The sequence below is a fragment of the Pieris napi genome, chromosome 23 (assembly GCF_905475465.1).
Source record: "Pieris napi chromosome 23, ilPieNapi1.2, whole genome shotgun sequence".
Classification (NCBI taxonomy): Eukaryota; Metazoa; Arthropoda; class Insecta; order Lepidoptera; family Pieridae; genus Pieris; species Pieris napi.
Genome location: NC_062256.1, coordinates 3,337,928 through 3,362,323, shown reverse-complemented (window position 1 = coordinate 3,362,323; position 24,396 = coordinate 3,337,928). Strand labels below are relative to the sequence as shown.

Below are 24,396 nucleotides of genomic sequence, written 5' to 3'. Positions count from 1 at the left end.
GTAAACCAAATTCAAAATCACAATAACAACAACCCTTGTGTGAAACTTTGGACCTGTGGTTTGGACTTTAACAAAATTAAAGCAATTTAAAAATTTAACAATGGTCTAATTCATTAAATTTTTGTTAATTATTAACAATGCCAAAATTTTTAAGGCCATGAAAAAATACCGCTGTGATTTCATAAAAAAATATCATGTCCTGATACTTAAACGCTAAAACATGAAAATTTTAAGTGTTTTACTGTCAGTATCTATAGTTTTTACAGCTATTACAGGAGATTATATTGTATTTCATTCAAAATATTCAGAATTCTTCATCTTTCGTGCTGTAATCGATAATTTTGTGCATGCCAGTATTGGCACACTATCAGCATTATTATTTTTTATAAATGTGGATAGATCAAGACAGGCTTGGATATATAATATCATTATATGCACTATAGTATCATCACTGATTGATGTGGACCATTTTATTGTTGCAAAATCTGTGCATTATAAGGTAATTTTTTTATAATAGTTTTCCTTAGTTGAAGTTTTTTACACATTTCTTTTGATGAATTCAAAATGTTTATCTAACTTCTTTAATGGTAATTCATTAATCCTGGACTGGTTCTAAAGTGAAACAATAATCTTGTATTGAAGAGTATTAATATTAAATATTATTAATCAGTTCTTTAAAATAAAGAATGTAACTATAATATCTTTTATTCTTACTTTTGTTTTTATTTTTTTTACACTATTATTGACACTTGTTTTATAATGTCTGTAATGCTAAACTATTACAAGGAAAAAAAACAGTTTCATTTTTTCATACAAGTATTTAAAAAAATCATATTAAGATTGTCATAATGGTGAATGTAAGCTGAAGTTCTAAAATAATACTAGTATTTTTTTCAGGATTTAACAAACCTTAAATATAGAGGATTTCTTCACTGCACATCTTTATGGTTTATTTTAACAACTATTTTATTAATTTATAGCTATATTTATATGAAAAATAATATATATGTTCTATCATATATGTTAATATTAGCATATACTAGTCATCATATTAGAGATGGTAATCGACGAGGTCTTTGGGTTTATCCATTTGGTCATACTCCACCAATACATAAATATGTATATGTTTTATTATTAGGTATATTACCTATAATTTTTGGATATATTTTTCAATTAATGAAGCCAATTACTAAAAATACCATAGTGCAATATAGTATGTTAGTATAATAATATGTTATCAGGTACCTACCAGATAATTAAATTTTACGATGACCAAAATTTAACATTAAAAAAAAGAGTGCGTACAAAGTACACATGTCAGAAGTGAAACTTCTTTGGCAAACTAATTTTAAGTCTTGTTAATTTTTATACAAATCTAAAACTTTAGATGCCAGAATAAAAAATAAATTCATGATTAATAACTGCTATTCTAGTTACCAGTAATATTTTAATTTTGTAAGCAAACCCACACAAACAAACATCATATTTATGATATACATAATGCGGGTTTTGCTTGTATGTGATAAATAAGTGATATAATAATGAGTCAGTGAATACTTTTGAAAAATATACTAGTGAATACTATTTAATACTATTTTTTATCTGTAATACTTCATATTGTTCCTTAACAGCATATTTGAATGCAAAATATTGGTAATCCATAATCTTGTGATATATATAATCAACCTGTAGTTGAAACTATCACCCTTATACCATAAAATATCAGCACTTATTGAACTTTTTAGCTTAAGTATTTAGCTGTATCTTCTTGTCACAGCGTAAACACTATTTGATATACCATATGTAAATTGACTGATTTGGTTTTGTTAATATGGGTAAATCCATATCCATATCATTATTTCATAACCTATGTAAAAAATTATATAATGCCACTTTAAAAAAAAATACTCGTATCATTAAGTAAAAATATTAGGGACTGTGATGTTAAGTGTTAATTCAATCAAAGTTAAATTAAATGCTATATTGAATATAATAAATATTTTTGGGTTTAATACATTTTCATTTCAACTCAGACCTGACCATTCCTTACTATATTATTAACATATAGCATATTTAAAGCTAGTTGTTATCAGTGCCAGATTCTTAAACAATTCGGGTTATCTGGAAAAGGTGACTTATTAGCGACACTGTCTGTCGTATTTTTGTTCACGTCGGAGTGTTATGATTATTTGTATGCAACAATCAATACTAATATTATTAAGAGGAATAATTTGTGTATTTGTAAGGAAAAAAAACGGTACATTATCCCCGGTAACATATTATGTATTTAAGTCAAAAATATATTTTAACTAAAACTCAAATCTTTATTGCATTTAAATATATTGCTAATTTTATAATATATAATAAATCTGAGATGTAGATTATAATATAGATTTTCACGCCGTATTTACAATTGAGATGTTTTTTATGGGACAGGAGGCAAACGAATAGGCGGGTCAGTTAGAGTTAAGTGCTTAACGCCGCCCATGGACACCTGCAACACCAAGAGGTTTGCGAGTGCGTTGCCGGCTTTTAAGGTACACTCTTCGCTTGTAGGCCCCTTATGTCCTAACGGTTTGGCGACCTGGAATAGTAGCTGGTTCCATAATGTGGTGGTGCACGACAAGAAGTGTCTAAAAAGCGCTCTGACGAGTAACGAGACGTCGAGGTGAGATGGAATTTTGCATTCTGTAGTGACGTCCGATAGCCGAAGGGAGGGAACAATTCTTCTAAACACTCCTCTTGATTATGCGATAGAAGGTGCAAGGAGAGTCTACATCTAAAGGGATCATAAAGTATAAGATCGTGTTGGATGCGCTCAATCGAAGGAGCTGGTACAGGGGCCCTTGCCCAGATGTGGGAACTCTACTCCAAGTGGTGATTAGCACTCTATAGAGTTGTAAGCAATGGCCCTGTGTGGCCCGCAGGCAGTGGACGACTCATTGGTCTAGTGGTTAGTACCCCTGACTGCTAATCCATGGGTCCCGGGTTCGATACCCGGCTGAGACGAACATCGATGTGATGAGCATTTGGTGTTGTGCTTAGGTCTTGGGTGTTTAAATATGTATCTATAATATGTATGTATATCCGTTGCCTAGTACCCATAACACAAGCTTCACCAGCTTAGCACGGCACTAGGTCAATAGTTGTGAATTGTCTTTAAAGAAAGAAAAGAAAGAAAGTTACAGCTCAGCTCGGGCCGATTTGGCGAGCGTAGCTCTGCCTGAATGGGTGTTTCCTGTGAGACTCGAACCTCGGTTTGTGCCGTCGCGGGCCCGCACTAATCTTCTTAGCGGCTAATTTAGCCATCCCTTCCAGATGACTGGGGAATTGAAAGTCACTCGATATGTCGTATTCCGAAACCAGCTTTTAGGGGAGTGTCAACGAATGCTGGCGTAACGATGAACGGATTCTTTTTAGTGCTTTTTATACATATTATATATTACTAGCTGACCCGGCAAACGTCGTTTTGCCATGTATATTATTTCTAGGAAACATTTTTTTAGTTCTTCCTATTTCTTATAAAAAGTGTATTTTGTATGCTGTATCATACAAAAAATAAAAACAATAAATTTCTCTTAAAAGTTCAAAATTTAGGGGTTCCCCCACCCTTAACATTTAGGGGGATGAAAAATAGATGTTGTCCGATTCTCAGACTTACTGAATATGCATATAAAAATTTCATAAGAATCGGTCGAGTCGTTTCGGAGGAGTATGGGAACATCACGAGAATTTCAAAGTTGGGTATCTAATAAAATTATGGAAATTTGATCGCTAGACCATTTATTACCTACGGAAGAAATTGAAATTCAATACAAGATCGCGTGATCGCAGAAAGTTATTATTCAACCGAGAAAAGCGTACATAATATTTTATTTTTGTATCACTATTTGATTGAATGGAGTACCTACTGTCTGGTCTTTTTTCTAATATTTGTCACACTATTTTTTTCTCCGAGCAGTGATGGCCTAGTGCAGGGGTCTCCAAACTACGGCCTGAGGGCCACATCTGGCCCACTGACAGATTTTGTCCGGCCCGCGGAGAGCTAGCATACTTGAAAACTCCTTTTAAAGAACATATTTTTTATAGCAAATTAAATAGCAAAGTAAATAGGAATTTACAGAGTATGTAGTACCGGTACAGTAGTAACAATAAAGATCATAATCTTTAACAGGTGCGCAAAGTTTGAATTAAATCTGTCCGTTAAAAGTGGGTCAAAATCGAGTCCGAAGGAGTCGGTTACATACACACATACATACATACAGGTGAAGCTAATATTAAGCCGCCCTTGGACCACTATCTTAGGCACATTACCTACCCACAGTTTTAGTATTTATAAAACCATTTCCTTTCCAACTAGTTAACCTTAATATAGGTTTTATTATATTTTACGATTTCATGTAGGTGGAATGTCAATTGAAGAGAATATAAGGCAATGGTGATAATGATATAGTCATCCTACGTGTAGGTAGCAGACATTAAAGTGTCTTTCATAAATGTTGAATACGCAATGTATATACCACACATTGTTCCCGGCAAACAGAATTTGTTTTGCAGAAAGCCTTTTGCTTCAAATTATGCTCCAATTTCCCCTCCAAACGGCGAGATTCAGAAACGAGACTTATTAATACACTTTTGACGTACAAAAATCAGACTTATCCCTTATCCAGTCTCGTTTGGGAAAAGCGCAAAGTATGACACCGTATGTGTGCATGACGTTAGGGGGCGTCCATAAATTACGTGAGGTGTTTAAGGGGGGGAGGGGGTCGAGTCAAATCTCATTTAATCTTGCGATGAAGAGAGGGGGGGGGGGGCCTCGGCAAATATCACGCAATTTTTATTCTGATTGAAAAAATTTTTTAGGAAAACGGTTGACCCTAAAGGCCATCTCTGCAACTTCCCGCTAACTCCATACCTAAACTCTCAACATTTCACTTATTTTGTTTTAGTCGTAAATAAAAGCACGAAGCAATTTTTTTTCTTTTTACAATAACAATCCAACGCGTTTACGTAAGAAACCCAAATTTTGAAAAATCTCACGTGAGATTGGGGGATGGGGGAAGGGGCTGAATAAAATCTCACGACATCTCACCAGGGGGTGAGGGAGGTACAGGAAATTTAAAAAAACACCTCACGTAATTTATGGACGCCCTCTTATTTGTCATGAAAGATTTTTTATAAGTAAGAAACTAAATTTTACTGAAATTCATCTTTTATTTTAAATATCATTAATTTTTAAAGGAAATCGAAACCATTAAAATCCGAAAACATACTTGTATGGCATCAGTCAGTGAGGTCATTCACAGGATAAAAACGGAAACTCATTTTAATTGTAAAAAAAGTAGTTAACCTAAAGTTGAAAAAAAAAACTTCTATATTTCTGGAGTGTTTAAACGACCCCCGTATATATTATATAACTTGAAACCAAATATTTCCGACGTAATTAAGTTAGCCAATAACTAAGGAAACCAATGGTTCAATAAGCTTTTATCTAATTAGTCACCACTGGTTTATGAAATCGATTTATATTTTAAACGTAAATTATTTCATATTAGAATAAACTGGGACTTGGGACTGCCACAATTTCCGCAAAAAGAACCAATTACCGTTAAACATATTTATAATATTTGTTAAGTAAAACAGAAGTGCGGTCCATATGATTACAGGATAATTTTTGTTATGTACCAAATGGCGTCACAATCCAACCACAAGATGGCGCTATAATAAATAGGTATTTTGTTATTCAATTAAATTTTTTGGATTGCATTTAAGATTGTAAATAGTTTAAAAATAGAACAGTGAAGCGTACTCTCGTAACCCAAAAACAATAAACTATAAATCAGCGTAATATTATTTCTGTAATACACAAAAACAATTAGTAAACAAGAAATGTGTTTTTATGATTATATCACTAACACAAGTAACACGCCACAATATAAGAAACAACTACAGAAAACGCGAGCGACGAACGCGTAATTCGAGACTGACTGAATGTATAATGAAAGTACCCGAACAGATACATAATACGATTAATCCACTTACTTGTTAGCTTTGGCTTGGCGATTAAAAAGAGTGGCGGAGAGTTTATTGCCAGTTCTTCTCTTCCGTTCTACGCTCTTCATTTGAGAACTGGCAGTAAATGTAATATTAGAAGGATTTAATGTATATTTTTTTTGACGTTCATGAGTGTGCATTGTGTTACCTACATGAATAAATGATTTTTGTTTGTTAGTTTAATTCAGAATGAATGCTCAGGTTAGATTTAAGTCGAGATTCGCTTAGTGACTCCCTTATTTAATTGTATGCTCCTAAAACCTTAATTTATTCATAACAGTATCGTAAATGAATTAAATTGTTTCCACTCCACGGCGACCGGCCTCCGAAATGAGAACCTTCCAGCCTCATGTGCCATCTCCCAATAGCTTCAATAGGTTCTTCGCAGTCTGTCGATTCAGCAGTACCTAGGCCAGCAAAACAATATATGACAAATATTTATAGATTTTTGTTACACATTCCACGTGGGTTCAGTGTGTCCTGGATGCGATGTTCAATATTTAATAATTGGATTAACGTGCTGACCTACTCCTTACTTTGTCAACCCGTCAACGTTATTATTGACGTACCCAAAACTCGTATCACCTCATAACGTCCGTCGTTCACAAAACGATCACAAAATAGATACAGAAATTTGAAGCCCTGATCTATTATATATAACGCCATTGGTTTATCTTATTTTAATTTAAGTAAATAAAGAGGAACTACTCGAGGTGGTTACTGGCAGTGCAACAGACTATCCCACACATTTGTTCTCACAATTTTTGAAGTTATACTTCTTTAGGCGCGTTATGAAAAATTTATGAGAGTGAAATTTTACGATGCGCGCGCGCGCGGTGCGCATCGTGACACAAAATTAACAGAATGAAGTTGCCCACGGAAGATGCTACGGCGTTGGACATAATTTAAAAACAACATTCGAATAATAATAGAATTTATGTTACACTTAATGTAAGAGAATAATAAAAAAAATTTTTTTATTAAATTATTCAAATGTAAACTGAACTTTATTGACTCCTTTTCCAGTCATTGATTATTTAATTGTAATTAATTATTTGCATGCAATCAAAAACTATTTTTAATAATGCCAGAAGTTAGAAGTTAAGAAGTGAAACTGCTTTCGCGCGTACATAAGTACACGCACCCTTTTTTTATAAGCTCGGGGACTTGTAAATATTCATAATAAAACGCGATTTGGTATTTTTTTTGTATTTTAGGTTTTGGGTATTTTTATTAAATGAATTAAAATTAAAACTCCTCAGGCCACACAACACTTTCAATCCAGTCCAAGTAACTAGAAACTCTAGTATATATCGCGGGATTGCCTGACTGCGCGCACATTCTTCCGAACGATGTGACTCCCACAATGTGGAATACACATTGGTTCTCCTTCGACGCCACTTGGAGAGGAGAGCCGGAGTCACCCTGGAGAATAAATAACTTAAAATTAATCACGGAAATGTATAAGCGCTACGTATACGAAATTATATATTTTATTTGTATATAAGAAAATTAATAAAAAAATCCTATACTATTACCGACAGGCACAGAAGACCTACTTGCCTATAAGAAAAAACTAAAACGAAAGAGATATAGTAATCTGAGGACTAAACCTAAAAGGTTATAGCACCACTGGTTTCCTTTTAAGGTGTAAAATATTTATTTCTCATTAAGGCCCTATCCCAGCACGAATTGCTGTGTAAGTGTCTCAGGGTGGACTGCGGGGCGCAGTGAAGAGCTGGAGAACTGAGGCTCGCCGGCCCGTAATAAAAATTTCATTATAATGTAATTTTATCATTTTTTTTCTGAAATGGATTGCTTGGTGTTCTATATACATTTTCGTCATAAAATGAATTTAAAGTGTCAACAATTGGCTATGTTTGGATTTTTTTTCTATCGAGCGAAATTATCTAAATCGTATATAGATCTTTCAAAATGGATACATAAACTACTCAACTCCACCATATATTTTTTCCATTCGCCCTACTTCAAGAAACGATGACGAAAAATGGAAAGAACCAATGTACTTTTTTGGAGTTTGACGACCAGATAGGTCCTTAAGAATATAACATTCACTTACATGAGAAAATATACAAACTAGTAATGGTATCTTATAATTAATTGCGAATTACAGTTGAAAAAAAATATAACAGACAAGATACAGAATACTTTTCACATAGAAACACAATTACAAATTTGTATAAATTCATCAATCTCGTCCATAAAGTAAATACAAAACAACTAGACCAATCACACGTTAACGCTTTACCTGGCAGGTATCCTTTCCCCCTCTTAGTTCACCAGCACACATCTGAGTGTTCACAAAACCCCACCATAATCTGTTCTTTAAGTTTTTCAGTAATACATCGCATCGAGCGTTCTCTAGTAGACTCAGGGCTACCTTCTGGAGGTCGTTAGACGTTTCGGCTGTGGTAGAACCTGAATAAAATAAATAATTTAATTAGGGAGCGTACAAGTATTACGTCACGCAATTTTTGGAGATTATTGACCCCCCCCCCCCATGTAACGCACCGTAACGTTTTTCTGTACCCAAGTATAGTAAAACGTTTCGTGACCACCTAGTGACTCTTTATACCTAAAAGTTACCATTAAGTATGTGGTGTAAAGTCGAAAATAATATTAACAATAACGCGTAATTCAATCCCCGCCGAGTATCGTAATGTTTTACAAAAGGACCCTCCCCCCCCCCCCAAAATTCGTTACGTAATACTTGAACGCTCCCTCTTAATATTACTGTTTACATATCTCGACGAATGCTTGTACAATTGCGATGCTTTTCATCAATCTAAAGACTGCCATAGTAAGTTGAGAGGTAATGTATTGAAATGTTGCCAAATTTTATTTTTTTTCACATACAAGATAAATAAGTGGATATTTCTTTTGTTAAAATATGCTTTATAGTATCAAAATAAAGTCTACTTCATAATAACGCCATCTAGTGGATAAACTGTGTACTAGGCTAATAATGTACCACAGCTATTTATAGAGCAATAAAGTTTGTCTATTCTCAACCCATTTTATTATATTTCACTTACCTGGATTAGTAACTCCCCAACCAGTAGCTATGGCCTTCTCGTGTCCGCTAAAGTCATTTCGGGTCCATAGACAAGCCGGTCTTATGTGTGCCTCGAAGTCCACATCTGTGTGTAACTCCATGAGTGCTATGTCGTTGTATTTGATTGGCGAGTTGTATTGCGGATGTGGGATTATGTTTTTTATAGGGACCTGAAATACGGTACAATATATGTGTACAAAAACTTAATCCCAACTAATTGTGGAGGTACGACGTTGCTGCAGTTCCTACAACCTAAAGAAAGAATCCTCCAGCAGTTGACTGGTCAACGGCCTCAGTGAGGTCGAGAGGTTGCATTAAACGTCGGAAACATTTCGATGGCGCGATTTAATTATCGATTGAGCAATCTAAAGACAACAGCACACTTGTAAATATCGTTACTGGTAAATATCTTCCACCTCAAAAAACTCTTCAAATGATCTATACTATTATCATGTTCGATTTTTAAATTCGTTCTGATGTCTAAGTACTCTCGCATGTGTGTTCGATTTTTGAATTTGATCTACAGTCTTCAATCGAAAATATATTCGAAATTTGAATTTGCTCTACAGTATTTAATCTAAAATATATTCGAAATTTGAATTTGTTCTAGTCTTCCATCAAAAATATATTCGAATTTTGAACTTACTCTACAGTCTACACTCTACATACATTCGATTTTTGAATTTTCTACTGTCTGCACACATACACATGGTTTTTGAATTTCAATAAAATATATTTAGATTTTTATCTTAACTGCCCAAATTCCAAAAACTGACGAAAAGCAAAACAAATTTCTTTAATCACTAACTAAAAAACAGAATAGAATAGAATAAAAAAGCACAGAAAGACTTACATCCACAGGCGTTGCATTATCTTCAACATTTGGATCTAAGTTCTGATCGCCAAGTCTGACAATCGATGGGGTGCCAGGCTGCCTTCTAGCAGCTTTGATGCAATGCGCAGCTGTTAGCACAAACCGGGAGCTGATGAGACTTCCACCACAGAGGAAGTCATAGCCGTCTTCTTGGTTCACCCAGCCGAGTGCAGCCTGAACATAAAACCTTCCTTATTCACATTGAAAAAACAATAGATAAATATATTTAGATATGTCACCGTAAAATTGTAAACACCGTTAGATTGTAATCTATCTCGCGAGATTGTAAACTGTCGAAAGATTGTGAACCTCAATGAACTGCTTGCAATTTAACGTATTATTATTCGGTAGTTATATGAAATTTTTGGGAAGTAAAATTAATCTGTAATTGACCAAAGAAGTTTGAATGATAACTAAGTTAGTGCAGTACAATCTACCGAATAATAATACGTTAAATTGTAAGCAGTACGCTGAGGTTCACAATCTTTCGACAGTTTATAATCTCGCGAGATAGATTACAATCTAACGGTGTTTACAATTTTACGTTAACAGATACATATTATAATAATAAAATATACTATATTTGTTTCAAAGTTCAAAGAATATTGTAGTTTTGATAGAGTTGATATATCTATGTCATGCCTAGTCAAACATTTTAAATGTTTAATGATGAAAACCGTAAAATAGCATTTAGCGCGATGCATAGTTGTCAAGACATTTCGCCATCGCGATCTAAAACTGTTTAATAATTAGTGAACAGCGCCATCTATTGGGCTGTATTGAAAATTAGCATCAAATAAATCTATGAAAAACTCATTTATAAAAATACGTGGTAATTTAATTTAACTCGCCATATGCGGAAATTCCCCTGGGCTTGTAGTCTCTCCTCCAACAATCAAATCCACTTTGTTATAGTCACATTTAGCTGCTGAAATGTGTAGTGTGTCTGGATCTGGTACTAAGGGGATGAAGTCCACCATTTGTGTCACGCCTCGGGAGTATTCTTGGCATTCTGAAAGGGAAAACACATTAAATACTTGCAAAACACTTGTTTTAAAGAATTGTCTTATTAAAACTTTGATACTCAACCATAAGGAAACCACAGACTGTTTTCTGCATAATAGGCTCTTTGATAGTATGAAAAATAATTTTCATTGGGAGTAATATGTATAAAAAATGGCTTACAGAGTACTAATAAAAATTCATAGTAAATTTTCTTTATACGTCAGTCACGTGACACAAGACGGCCACAGATTAGACAAATCAACTATGACGTAGCATGCATTAAATAAAGTTTTCGCTTGTCTATTCCTAATACTGTTTCAGTTTAAGTTTGTCGAATTTTACTTGAAACTAGCATAAAGTTAAAACTATTGCCATAATATAAAAAAAAAAGTTTGTCGAAGACGAATCATGTTTTTGATTGTAATATTTGTGTAATTTTGTGTTTTACGTAAAAATCTTGACGATTGTTTACGTGTTGTTTATGGTCATAGGGAATAGCCGCCATCTTGCCTGATAAGCGTTTTGGCGAATTGTGAATGTTTGATTTGAATTTTTGAAGTTATAAGTACTTCTTTTGGTGCGATAGGGCAAAATTATGAGAGTAAGTTTTTACGATGCGCGCACACTGTCACAAAAAACCGACACCCGTAGGCCGTCACAAAAAAACGGACACAACGTGGAATTGCGTACGCTGAAAATCTCGAAGTTTATTAAAATTAAACTGAGTACAACATGACGATATTTACTGATAGGGCCCCATCAAAAGTATTTGCCATGGGCCCCAGATGGTATAGTTACGCCACTGCCACAATGTTTGGGTTTCATTGACAAAAATGTCAGTTTACCTTAAAAATGACATTAACTCACTTCTCTCACTCAGACGCAACTTCGTTTTTATAGTTCTTGTGCTGGACGATACTGGTCTTCTGCTGAAATAAATAAATTTGTTATTTAATATACAAGGAAAATAAAAAAAAAATACAACAAAAAACCAATTATCCAAGTCAAATTAGCATGCAAATGTCAAAATATAATTGAAATTCTGTCAAAACTTAGTTTAAAATTTTATTTACAATCAAGTACACAGTAGGTATTTACAATTTTCTTAACCTACAAAGTAATAATAGAAATAATTAAAATGAAAATCAAAACTAATTAAAAAATCATGTGTCCAATTCACACGTGGTAGAAGTGAAACCTTCAAAAACAAAGTTTTTATAATTAAAATATGTAGGATCTTTTCTTTAAAATAATATATATTTTAATGTTAAATTTTTATTTATAACTTTAATATCAATCTTTAATTTGGTAAAAACTAAAATAATAAAAGTTTGAAATAAATTCACAAGATCCAACGTGGGAGAAAATGAGATAGGGAGCATTATACAGTGTGTAAACTTTTAATTAAGTGTAGTACGAAGTTTTTTATTTCAGAAAATGTTCAAATACACACTAATTTAAAGTTTATACACTGTATAATGCCTCCTATCTCGCTCTCTCCCACGCCAAATCCTATTAATTTATGTGTCTGTCTCTTTTTCCGTTGCATCCGGTTTTTAAATCACAACGATTCTTAAGAAGTTTTACTTCAAAAATTTAACGCTGGCAGCATTTCCTCGCTGTATTGCGATACTTATTCGTTGAGCTAGGAAAGTGCCGGTCACCGGTACTATCTACTAGGCGCCAACATAAATCTTTAATTAGTTAAAACTTGAGTTCCATGATCAGACGTCAAGGCAGAATACAAAATACCATCCGTATCACCTCGACGTTCAAGTGTTTCTTAAGGCAATTTTTGCCACCACCACTATGTGGAACCAGCTGCCCACTGAAGTATTTCCGAACCATTTAGACTTAGAGTTCTTCAAGAAAAGAGCGTACTAAGTCTTAAAGGCCGGCAACGAACTTGCGAGCCTACTGGCAACGTGAGTATCCATGGGCGGCGGCATGATATTTAATATTTATTTATCTTAAAATTTTACAATAAAACTAGTGGAGCCCACAGACGTTGTCCTGCACGATATTTCAAGCTATTAGGATATTAAAGTATGAAAGTACCGACTGCAGTGCCATCTGCCGGGCTGATTTGTGAATCTAAACCATTCCCAGATCCCCTTGAACACACACAAAAAATTTCATCAAAATCGGTCCAGTCGTTTAGGAGGAGTTCAGTCACATACACACGCACACAAGAAATATATATATTAAGATGTATAACTTACTTGGTTTGCCTCGCACCTGGAGTGTTAAGAATGGAAGAACCATCCCTGCAACAGACCACCACAGCGTCGAATGTATACGAACATATCGTGGGATTAATTCCATTGTTTCTGAAATAGAAAAACGTGTACTTTTATACACGCGTTAGAAGTTATACTTCTTTGACGTAACAAGATAAAAATATTTAAAAAAAAATTTAAAATTATTAAAAAAATAATTATTAAAAAAATCCGTTTCGAGATACAAAAACTATTAATAGAAAATAAGAATTTAATACATTTAATTATATCGCACTAGCGACCCGCCCCGGCTTCGCACGGATGCAATGCTGATACTAAATTCAAAGTGTCCCCGTAATTTTTAAATTTATAATATCTTCGAAAATATTCATTTAAGTAAATCATATGCTGTAAAGGGTATTTAAGGTATTTAATTGGATATTGGTTAAAATCGCTTCGAAAATTAGCCATTATGTGTCATAAAAATAAATGACAAAAAATGTTATTGTGGGATATCCATAAGAGGTAGACATATATCGCGGAGTTTTCTGTAGACCTTTTCAATGTGTACAATTCTTAGTAAGTACATTATTTTGATAAATCTCGTAGGGTTCGCAATGTAAGCGGAAAAAATGTAATTATTTACGATTTACGACATCACATTAGAAACCTCAAAAATAACAGTATTTTTTCATCCATATTTAATGGATGTTATTATACATATAAACCATCTATCTATTAAAAAAACCGCATCAAAAGCCGTTGCGTAGTTTTAAAGGTTTAAGCATACATAGGGACAGAGAAAGCGACTTTGCTTTATACTATGTAGTAATCACTAACATCTAGTTAAATTATGTTTATTTAAATATTACAAAAAAAAGAAATGGACATTTTTATCATAAAATGTTAACTGATGTTAGCATCCCTGAAGTTAGCTTCAGGGTGTCGGTTTTTGTGAAGGAGTGCGCGCGCATCGTAAAAATTTACCTACTCTTAACATTTTTCCTAATGCGCCAAAAGAAGTATAACTTCAAAAATTCAAATCAAACATTCACAATTCGCCAAAACGCTTATCAGACAAGATGGCGACTATTCCCTATGACCTACCATAAACAACACGTAAACAATTGCCAAGATTTTTACGTAAAACACAATTACACATATATTATATTAAGTACAATCAAAAACATGATTCGACAAACTTTTTTTTTATTTATGGCAATAGTTTTAACTTTATGCCAGTTTCAAATAAAATTCGACAAACTTAACATTTTTCCTAATGCGCCAAAAGAAGTTATAACTTCAAAAATGACATGTCAGACGACTGTTCGTCTACTTGTCTATGAAATGATTGTCAAAGGATGCAATCTGAGGTCAAGGCTCAAATAGCGGCACTAGATTATATCTCAGTATCTTACCGTAGGTCATCTCTGGCTGACGGACATTGATTGCTAGGTAAACATCTTCCTATTGTGTTTGTGTGTTTGACTGTACACTGCTGGCCAACTGCAAAAAAAAAAAAAAAATTTTTAATTATATTGGTAATTATGTTATATTCAATATAAGGTCAGATTTGTGTCGTATCTTTAAAATAAGAAGATACAATATTAAACACTTACACAAACACTTACAAAAGATATTACAAATTATTTGTTTATTATTTGACAATCACAATTCTAACAGATGGCGCTGTGTTGAAAGTACCAACATAACAATTTAATTACATAACCACAAAAAAAAGCATGGTGGTCTCCATGGTCTCCAACAGTCAGGCACAGAATGCTGATCACCTACATGCCTATTAGATTAACTAATGATAATGAAACAGATACAGAAATCTGAGGCCCAGACCTAAAAAGGTTGTAGCGCCATTGATTTAACTCTAACTTTTGTCTAATTTCTTTTAAATTTAATTTGAATGCGTTTCTCACTAAAGCGTGCGGTAGACGCGCGGGTGAAATCATCAAATTTGCTAGCCATTGACAACAAGAAATTATACAAAAGAATGTGGACGTAACCTTTTTTCTTGAGGATCTGAAGACGGGCTCATACGTACTCAATATTTTAATATACTATTTAACTAGCAGACTCGGCCAAGCGTTGCTGTGGCTAAGGTTTTTGTTATATTACATCGTAGTAACCTATTTAAGTGAAACGGTAGGAGTACACCAGTCATGGGGAAGACCATGCTTTTATGGTGGTTATGCCATTAAATTGTAGCTTATGTGAAATGGTACTTTCAACACAGCGCCATCTGTTAAAATTGTGACTGTCAAATAATAAACAAATAATTTGTAAAAAAATATTACGATGTCTATTCTATATTGATAGAAATCGGTTAAGTAGTTTAGCAGTCCATAGCGGACAAACTTAAAAACTTATAAAGTATAAAAATTTATATATTTTAAGATAGCTTGTGTAGCTTTCTTACCATTTTGGGCGATACAAAAGCTGACCAACCCGAGAAACACGACAGCTTGCATCTTAGCAAATCCGCATTGTTCGTTCTGTATATAAAAATTAATATAGATAATAATTACAATTAATCAATTAATTATTAATAATAATTATATAATATATTATTCTTATTATTAATTAAAATTAATATTAATAATAACACTATTTGCGGGCCTCATAGCCTAGCGGTCTTTTTAAGTGGCAGCTAGATGAGGGGTACCGGGTTCGATTCCCGGTTCGAGGGCAAGTTTTAATTTAATTTAATATTTGTTCTCGGCATTTGGGAGGGTTGTGCGGTACCGGGCGAGTGCCTAAACCGTACATGGACATGGTCGAATTTCTAAGGCAAAAAGCACGAATTATAAAAATCTTATACTTGACGCTGGCTAATGCACAAACCGTGCCAGAGCCATAAAAATAAAACACTATTTGCAACACAGTACCACAGAGACCCAGGTGGTGTTTATGCTATATATTCACACGTAAAAATGAAAATAAGTTTAAAAACCATGGGTTCATAACGTCATTGGACGAGAGGTACCCAACAAAAGAAATAGAAGAATAAAAAATATAGAATTTAAAATTACGTAACATTGAGTTAATTTTCCTTATTTAGCTAACATTTCTGTTAACATTTCGGCTTTAGCGTGCGACTTTCATCCCTAAGGTCGTAGGTTCTATCCCAGGCTGTGCACCAATGGACTCTCTATGTGCGCATTTAACATTCGCTCGAACGGTGAAGGAAAACATCGTGAGGAAACCGGCTTGCCTTAGACCCAAAAAGTCGACAGCGTGTGTCAGGTACTGGAGGCTGATCACCTACTTCATACTTGCCTATTAGATTAAATGATCATGAAACAGATTCAGAAATCTGAGGCCAGACCTAAAAAGGTTGTAGCGCCACTGATTTATTTTTGATTTTTTAATATTGTGTCATCAATTAGCATTAGACACATCGGCTTATCTTTTTTCAATGATTGTAAAAATACAAGGAAAATCGAATAGTACCAATTATTAACTTCATTATAGAGATACCTTTAGATTATATCGCGAGGTAGTGATAAATATATCTTCTAATATATGAAATTATCGTGTTACAATGTTCGTTCCCATACTCCTCCGAAATGGCTAGACCGATTCTTATGAATTTTTTACGCATATTCAGTAAGTTTAAGAATCGGCTACTATCTATCGTTCAAACCCCTAAGTGATAAGGGGTGTCCATCCCACAGAATTTTATTTTATTTTTAAACAAAAAAATTTAATTTTGATTTTTTTATGATACAAAAATACAACCCTTAACTTTCACCCCTCTACGATCAACCCCTATTTTTTTTATAGTAGTTATTTTATTAAACTAAGAAAATGTTTCCTAGAGATAGTATACGTTACGTAAAAACGTTTGCCGAGTCAGCTAGTATATGTATATAGTATATTAGTTAATAATAGAAAGCGCAAACAAAATGTTAACTATCATCCTTACACTTCGAGCCAATAATTGTAAAATGTTAGTTTCGGCAGTGATAATGTTTTTCATACATTCATAAATTAAAATATAACATTCTCGTTTCCATCATCAACAAGTTGACATAACTTATATTCTTTATAGGTAACAGATATGATGTCACATAGTTTTAAGAACCTATAAATAAAGTTACAGTTTTTGTTAGTCCATCGTCAAACCCCAGCCTTGCGATTCTGTAACTCACTTTTCAAACTCACACAGCGGTTTTCACAGCGGCGGTCAATACAAGGCAAACAATAAACTACAAGCACCTTCCTTAAGCGGGCCATAGACGGACCGCATGTTGCAGTCAAGACCGACTGCAATATGCGGTTTGCTCAGGAACTGCTCGAGCGGTCCGTGTATTGCGAATATGAATTTAGTATGGAAACTGCAGATCGCGGCGATCGCTTAGAGCAGTCGGTATCGGCTGCAACATGCGGTCCGTCTATGGTCCGCTTTATCAGAATGCCAAATCGTAAAATGACTGCTTTACGACTGATTTGAGCGTGACCGCCGCTGTGAAAACCGCTGTGTGAGTTACAGAATCGCAAGGCTGTACTCTTAATTTAATGTTAGTTATAAGCTCATGTTTTAAACGATTAAAGACAGTTGACAGCTTCAAACAAAGTTTTTGAATACTGTGAGAATAAATAGGCTTTATTGTATGTAACCGAGAAAGTTTAGTCGTTTTTAAGTTCGTTCGTTGCAAACGTAAATTATTACTCTTTACAATTAGCGTAATTATTGCGATGTATTCACCTGATACTTGTATTGTTATTCTTAGAATACCTACAAAAAACTTAGAGGAAAACGATTGTTTATTAATTGCGTAATTAACATGAACTTGATGTTAAATGATTCAGAGGAAGATAGGTTTTTAAATTATATTTATACTACTTGCGCTTGTACTCTGTAATTTATAATATATTTTTATACTGAGACAGAATAGTGAGGCTGCCGAAATCAGGTTCCAAAGTAGTATGAAAATGAATTGTTGGTTAAAAACCTATATGAAGATTCATTGTTTACGTGGTGTTTCTTTTTTTATTCAACAAAAAGGTTTTATTTCCAACTTTGTAATACTGGCCACATATTTAAAAAAAAAAATACTACCGTACTTTTTCATTATCTGTATTCTTCCCGTTCGTATACAATTTACTATTTTAAGAAGAAAGAAAGTTGTCAATTAAACTATTGCGATAATATTTAAAAAAAAAGAAAAAAGTTGTCAATTCGTTGGAATGTTTTGTATGGTAACATTTACATAATACGACGGAAAGAATACCTTAATTGAAGATTGTGTGATTCCATTTTTATCAGGATTTAGTGGTGTCACAGAATTTTAGATAAATATGCTTGATCATAGACTAAAAAATAGATGAAGATTTTTTTTGTCCTCAGATATAACCTCCTTCTGTTTTTCAACGATTTAAAAATGGAATAATTTATTATTATTTATTAATACTAGAGACTATATTTACAGTTCGTAGTCTAACTACGCGTTATTGACGCAAAAGGAATTTGTTATTAACATTCATTCACGTAAACGTGTTTATGGAAATCAGTTTAGAAAAACCGATAGGGGTTTCCCAGAGACCGGTTTTTGAATCGCATCATCGTTAGAAATCTTATTTATATTCAATTTTAATTTTGTTCACAAATTTTGGATGAATCATGAATTTTTTTAACTGATTTTATAAGGCGTTGGCGTTGTGTAGAGTTGTGGGGTCGCTCTGCATTTACCATGGAGCTGCACTGAGTTTCCTCATGGGACGTCGAGGCAAAAAAGGCACTTTTGATGCGCACCACCACTGTGTGGAACCAGCTGCCCGTTGAAACCAGCCCAGTGAAACAACCACTGGAGTCTTTCCGTACCAATTCTTAAAAAGACCGGCAACGCACTTTCGAGCCTTTTGGCATTGAGAGTGTCCGAATAATAATAAATACGAGACGAATATATAACAAATTGACCCGGCAAACATTTGTTTTGCCATGTATATTATTTCTGGGAAACATTTTTTTGATCGTTGGAAATTCAGGGTTGTATCTATTTTTGTATGCTGTATCATAAAAAAATAAAAACAAAAAAAATAAAATTTTGGGGTGGACAACCCTTATCACTCAGGGGTTTGAAAGATAGATAGTAGTCGATTCTCAGACCTACTGAATATGCATATAAAATTTGATAAAAATCGGTCAAGCCGTTTCGGAGGAGTATAGGAACGAACATTGTGACATGAGAATTTTATATATTAGATAAAGCCTGCGTTTTGACAAGGGATAGAATCGCTATGAAACTCTTTCGTTTGAAGTAATTAGTGCCCCATTTAAGTACACTTTTCAATCTCTGTTGAGCGGGTGGCTCATGGAGTTCTTATTGATTCCAATGTTGCCAACTTGGGGGGGTTTTCCCCCCAATTCAGGTGGAATCGAGATGTGCACGGGGGGGTTTTATGGGATAGATTTGTTTAATGAGATTTTTAGGATGAAGTGTCAAATAGCACAATTTATCTTCCATACAATTTATGTGTTGCATAGCTATTTCGTGCTTTATCCATACATTGTTAAACATAGTCTAAGACAACTAATACTCATTTTAAGAAATATGAACAAAGCAATTTTTGTATTGAGACATTATTAAAGCTCTAATACCACAACATCTATATTATAGTACATATTTTTGAAAACATTGTGTCTTCACGGATACATCATGGAACATTAAGTTCTCGCCTAACTTAAGACGTAATTAATAATAAGTAATTTAGTCTAACATCATTTACTATATGATATTTAACATAAGAAAGTGTCCAATAACTTATACTACTTTATTTTGATTTATAATAGAAATTACCTCTCACAGAACAATAAAAAATTTAGAGGTTTGTAAGTCCTAGGAGAAATATTTAGTAAGAGTTGATTTCCAAAACAATTCGAGTAACATCGAACGAAACATACGCTGAAATTATGATACTACGAAACAAAAAACACGTACACAAAAACAAACGAATCCTTCAACAAACAAAACAAAACAATACATACAAAATACATATAAATTGATGACAATTTTAAACTTACCTGAATCTATATTAAAAACGTATAACTACACATAATTTAAATGAGGAAACGATTCGTGCGAAGCTTTTGCTTGCAAGGACAGAACTAACTCGCGATATGCTTGACAGACTAATTTACTTCAGAACATATTGAGAATGAAGGAAAGTTTATTCAAAACGGAAAGCCCATTGCTATCTTCTTCATTTATTTGCAAAGTGATAGGGACAAAACGATAGGGGGAATAATGAAGTATAACAGTATCAACGAATAATTATCGTATTACATCGAGGAAATACCAGCATTAAACATACTGTCACAGGAACCAAACTTTTTAAATTTGTTTTAGTTTTCTAATTATCCGATTTTAATTATTATTACTGCTATGTAGGTTAAGATTTTTTTTAAATAAATAAGGTTTTAAGGAAATATGAACTGAGAGGAAACTGTTCGATTTTTAAAACTTGAAATGTATATAATGGTATCAATCTGAAAAAACTGCGTTTCTCTGTGAATACAAAAGAAACAACATGTAAAGCCTATATTCTAGGTTTTATAAAGTAAAATAATATAATGAAAAAATTAAAACATCTTACATATATTATGTCAAGTGACAAATTAAACATCGTCGATCAGGCGGCAAAGAAGAAAAAAAAATATTTAAAAAGAGTTTGTATAGGAAAATATATTATGTTTTCCTTACATGTATAGCACAGATTTAATTAAAATACTACTGCAATATTAAAAATTAGCTATAGTTCTAATTTCACACATACTGAGTTGCAATGTGAGTTAAAACGTAATAGTAGTAAATTTTTTACTATAAGCACAATCACACTATCTCACTTTTTTCTAAACGTTTGGCACGCTTTATGACTGACAATAAATTATAGATTTGTGTGGTTTTAGTTATTTCTTTTCATTGTTGTTTCTTCTTATTATATTTATGTTAATAAGGAATTCGGAATCTATATATATTCGACCCAGAGGTTTGTTAAGCCACAGTGTTTAACATTTAATAATATTAAACATACATTAAACGAAGAAAGTCAATGGAGAAAGTAACATTGTCCAAACACAATAACTGTAAACCCTCTTGCATCTTTAAAACATGGTACTGGACCTTAAGTGGGGTAATTGTTATATGTATTTGGAAATGTACAGTTATACGACAATTATAAAAAAACCAATCACATTACAGATTAAACAATAATTAATTGATTTAATAATGAACCATAGACTATGAAAATAAAAACATGTGATGTGAATTGTCTTCAAGCTCTTGTCATGTCTGTCATCAAATAGTGGTTACATGGAAAGTACTTATAGAGAAAAAAAAATTGTAATTTAATACCTATATTTCTAAGTGCCCTTTACGAATTTCGAGCCAAAATTTTTTTTCACAATATCTCATTCCGACTCATTTTACAATAAAACTATTATACACAAAATAAATCTAAAAACAATTGCCTATAATTTATGTCCTAACTTTTTTCGAGAAGTCAATAGTTTTGGCGCCATAAACTGCGCCAACCCGCGCTTTGGTCATAACTTATACATATAATCTGAGGCATATCAAATGTATTAATGTGCTCCGAAAAACCCATATTTAATCGTGATTATCAAGGTATTTAAAAAATCCAGAGATCATCGCTAAAGCTGTAGAACGCTTCTTGAAATATACAGCAAAAAAATCGTTAAACACAAAAAGTATATGCTCAAAATGTTATTTTCTTGTAAATTTTATATTTTTATGTGAAATAAACGGTATTTTATTTTATTATAATATTTCGTTTTATGCCATATATGCGTCAAAATCAATATTATTATTATAAAAATAAAAATACAAATTATTACCGTCCGCGAATTCTATATTTCATTACTCTATGAATAGATCACCTAGCCACATAATCCGGTTTCCAAGCAGCCTCAGTTAATGTAAATAAAAATAAAATTGTTGTTTGATATAAATAAATTTAAACGTTACGCTTATAACACAAAGAATTCGTGTGTACCAAAAATAAAAAAAGATATGATTCCGGCCAGGATCGAACTGGCGGCCTTCTGCGTGTAAAGCAGATGTGATAACCACTACACCACGGAACCAGTTGTTAGAACTTGTGAAAATACTAAATAAAAGGTGTAAATAATATTTTTTATTTGCTTTAATTTTCTATATAATTATTATTATAACCGTGTAGGTTAATAATATTGTTAATACTGAATGTTTGTGAATTAGTTAACAATAATTACTGTTCAGAGACAAACATTTTAATGAATAACGTTATTATTCAGATTTAATTCTAAATATTTATTGTCATTATAGTGAGAAGTAAATGCGAATAGAAATATATTACAGGATTCTATTAAACTTAGATATTATATTGATATAGGTAAGAAAATGAAACATATATAATATATTTTGGAATATCCAAATTTACCGGAAAGTTTTTAAATTTGTCATTTTATATATACTTGTGTGCTTCTAATCTTACCATAAAGTCTTGCTATTCCAAAAACAATATCAAAACCATCGAATACATTGGTCATTAATTTCACACTTACAAGTTTTAAAAAATATGGATAGTTAAATAATAAAATAAGTTTGTGACGAACAGGGTTTGACATTCCAACTTAATTAATTCATCGACAAATAATAGTACGAGATCCGACCGCGTGATTTATACGTTCATATGTTTGATTAATAAAATATAATTTTTATCGATATTTATAACTAAACCAATGCAGATCCGCAAAGGTGGCCATCCAAATTTGGCCGCAATTAATTTTAATTAAAATGTAATTAATTATTTATTTTTGAACAATTACGTTCACTTGTAATTGTTAAAAAATATATTTCATTAGAAAGAAATATACCTGAGATACCGAGAAAGTTCAAGGTGCCATCCCTCACTTGGCCGCAACCTAATGTCAGCCAGGTGTAAACAGGTATAATTTCGTTAAATATATACGTTCATAATGTATTATCATGTTATACATACCAAATTGAAGATTAATTCTTTCCCTACATGATGAGATATAGGTGCCTATGCAAAAATGCCCGCAAATAGTGACTGCCAACGATTAAAGATAAATAAAAGCGAGAGAAACTTAAGATAAACACCCCATGTCGAATAAAGATAGAGCATCCCAGCTGCTTGTCGTTTTTATGCTACTGCGCATGCGTCCATAGATAAGGTGCTCAACTAGTAGCTCGCGTATTTGCTTGGAGTTTAAAATACTCCAAAAATTGAGCAGTAAAAATAATATGTCATAATAATTAATCTACCAAACTAGTGTTTTCAATATTTTTTTAATTATATTAATCAACACAATTTTAATTATATTTATCATTAAAAAACACTTTTTAAATGATACATCACTAAAGTTAAGCACTTCTTGCTTTTCATTACACAACAAAAAACACTTCTTCATTTTATTCTTACGTTTTAATAACGTTAAGAATGAAATACACTCGGCGTCAAAAAAATCGCACCTTTCTTAAAATTCGTGTCAAGCGATTATAACTTCTAAGATCCTTCCTGTACCCTATCATTATTAGTATTATTTAAAAGCTCAATTAATAAGCTTTCAAAAAAATAATCATTTGTTTACGGAAAATCAAAAACCACAAATCGCCAGCACTTTGATTAAAAAGTGGCGATGTACGCATTTGGAGGCTCACTAATTGTACCACTCTGGACGCGTATAAAACGAGGGGGTAAAAGTCAATTATGGGTTATTTGCTATCCAGACGTCACGTGAAGAGCTTCGACAGTAAAAAACCCAGTGAAAATGGATACCATGGCAGAAGAAGGAGCTCAAGTGGTGGTCCTACCTCAAACCGGACTACGGCAGGTTGAAGTTGCTCGGCAACTGAAAATCAGCCGATTTCGAGTGCAACGGGTATACCAACGGTTCCAAGAGACTGGAGGTTACATCTGGCGGACTGGATGAGACATGGATCCGGGAGACGTCGCTGCACTACGTTCGCTACATTGTGTCGACGTCTTTGCGGAACCGATTCTCCAACGCTGTGGAGCTGCAGCAGTGGCTTCGAGTTCTCGAAGGACAGCAGACAGCGTCTCCACTATCAGAAGAAGGCTGTGAGAGAAGAATTTGCTGCCCCGGAGAGCTGCTACAGGTCCCTAAT

General features: G+C 33.3%; 2 protein-coding genes and 1 non-coding gene across 4 annotated transcripts; 1 reads left to right on the top strand and 2 right to left on the bottom strand.

Annotated features, from left to right (window-relative positions):
* The first annotated feature begins 19 nt into the window (after positions 1-19).
* On the top strand, positions 20-2,012 carry LOC125061322 (transmembrane protein 267). The gene is made up of 2 exons (XM_047666707.1): positions 20-499; positions 898-2,012. Exons 1-2 carry the CDS (start codon positions 221-223, stop codon positions 1,225-1,227), a joined length of 609 nt encoding a protein of 202 aa, XP_047522663.1. The 5' UTR covers positions 20-220; the 3' UTR covers positions 1,228-2,012.
* A 5,235-nt stretch (positions 2,013-7,247) lies between these two features.
* On the bottom strand, positions 7,248-20,392 carry LOC125061312 (serine protease snake-like). Of its 2 annotated transcripts, XM_047666696.1 has the most exons (10): positions 20,268-20,392; positions 15,660-15,735; positions 14,647-14,734; positions 13,232-13,339; positions 11,877-11,938; positions 10,856-11,016; positions 9,984-10,178; positions 9,111-9,300; positions 8,324-8,493; positions 7,248-7,479 (listed from the first exon to the last, which is right to left on the bottom strand). In XM_047666696.1, the coding sequence occupies exons 2-10, from the start codon at positions 15,709-15,711 to the stop codon at positions 7,303-7,305; spliced, it is 1,203 nt and encodes a 400-aa protein (XP_047522652.1). In that variant the 5' UTR covers positions 15,712-15,735; positions 20,268-20,392; the 3' UTR covers positions 7,248-7,302. The 2 variants fall into 2 exon arrangements, with proteins under 2 accessions (XP_047522652.1, XP_047522651.1); XM_047666695.1 differs by lacking the exon at positions 20,268-20,392 and having other exon boundaries at positions 11,877-11,935.
* Positions 20,393-22,276: 1,884 nt separating this feature from the next.
* On the bottom strand, positions 22,277-22,349 carry Trnav-uac. Its single transcript has one exon. It is a non-coding gene; the product is annotated as a tRNA-Val (tRNA).
* Between the last annotated feature and the right edge of the window lie 2,047 nt (positions 22,350-24,396).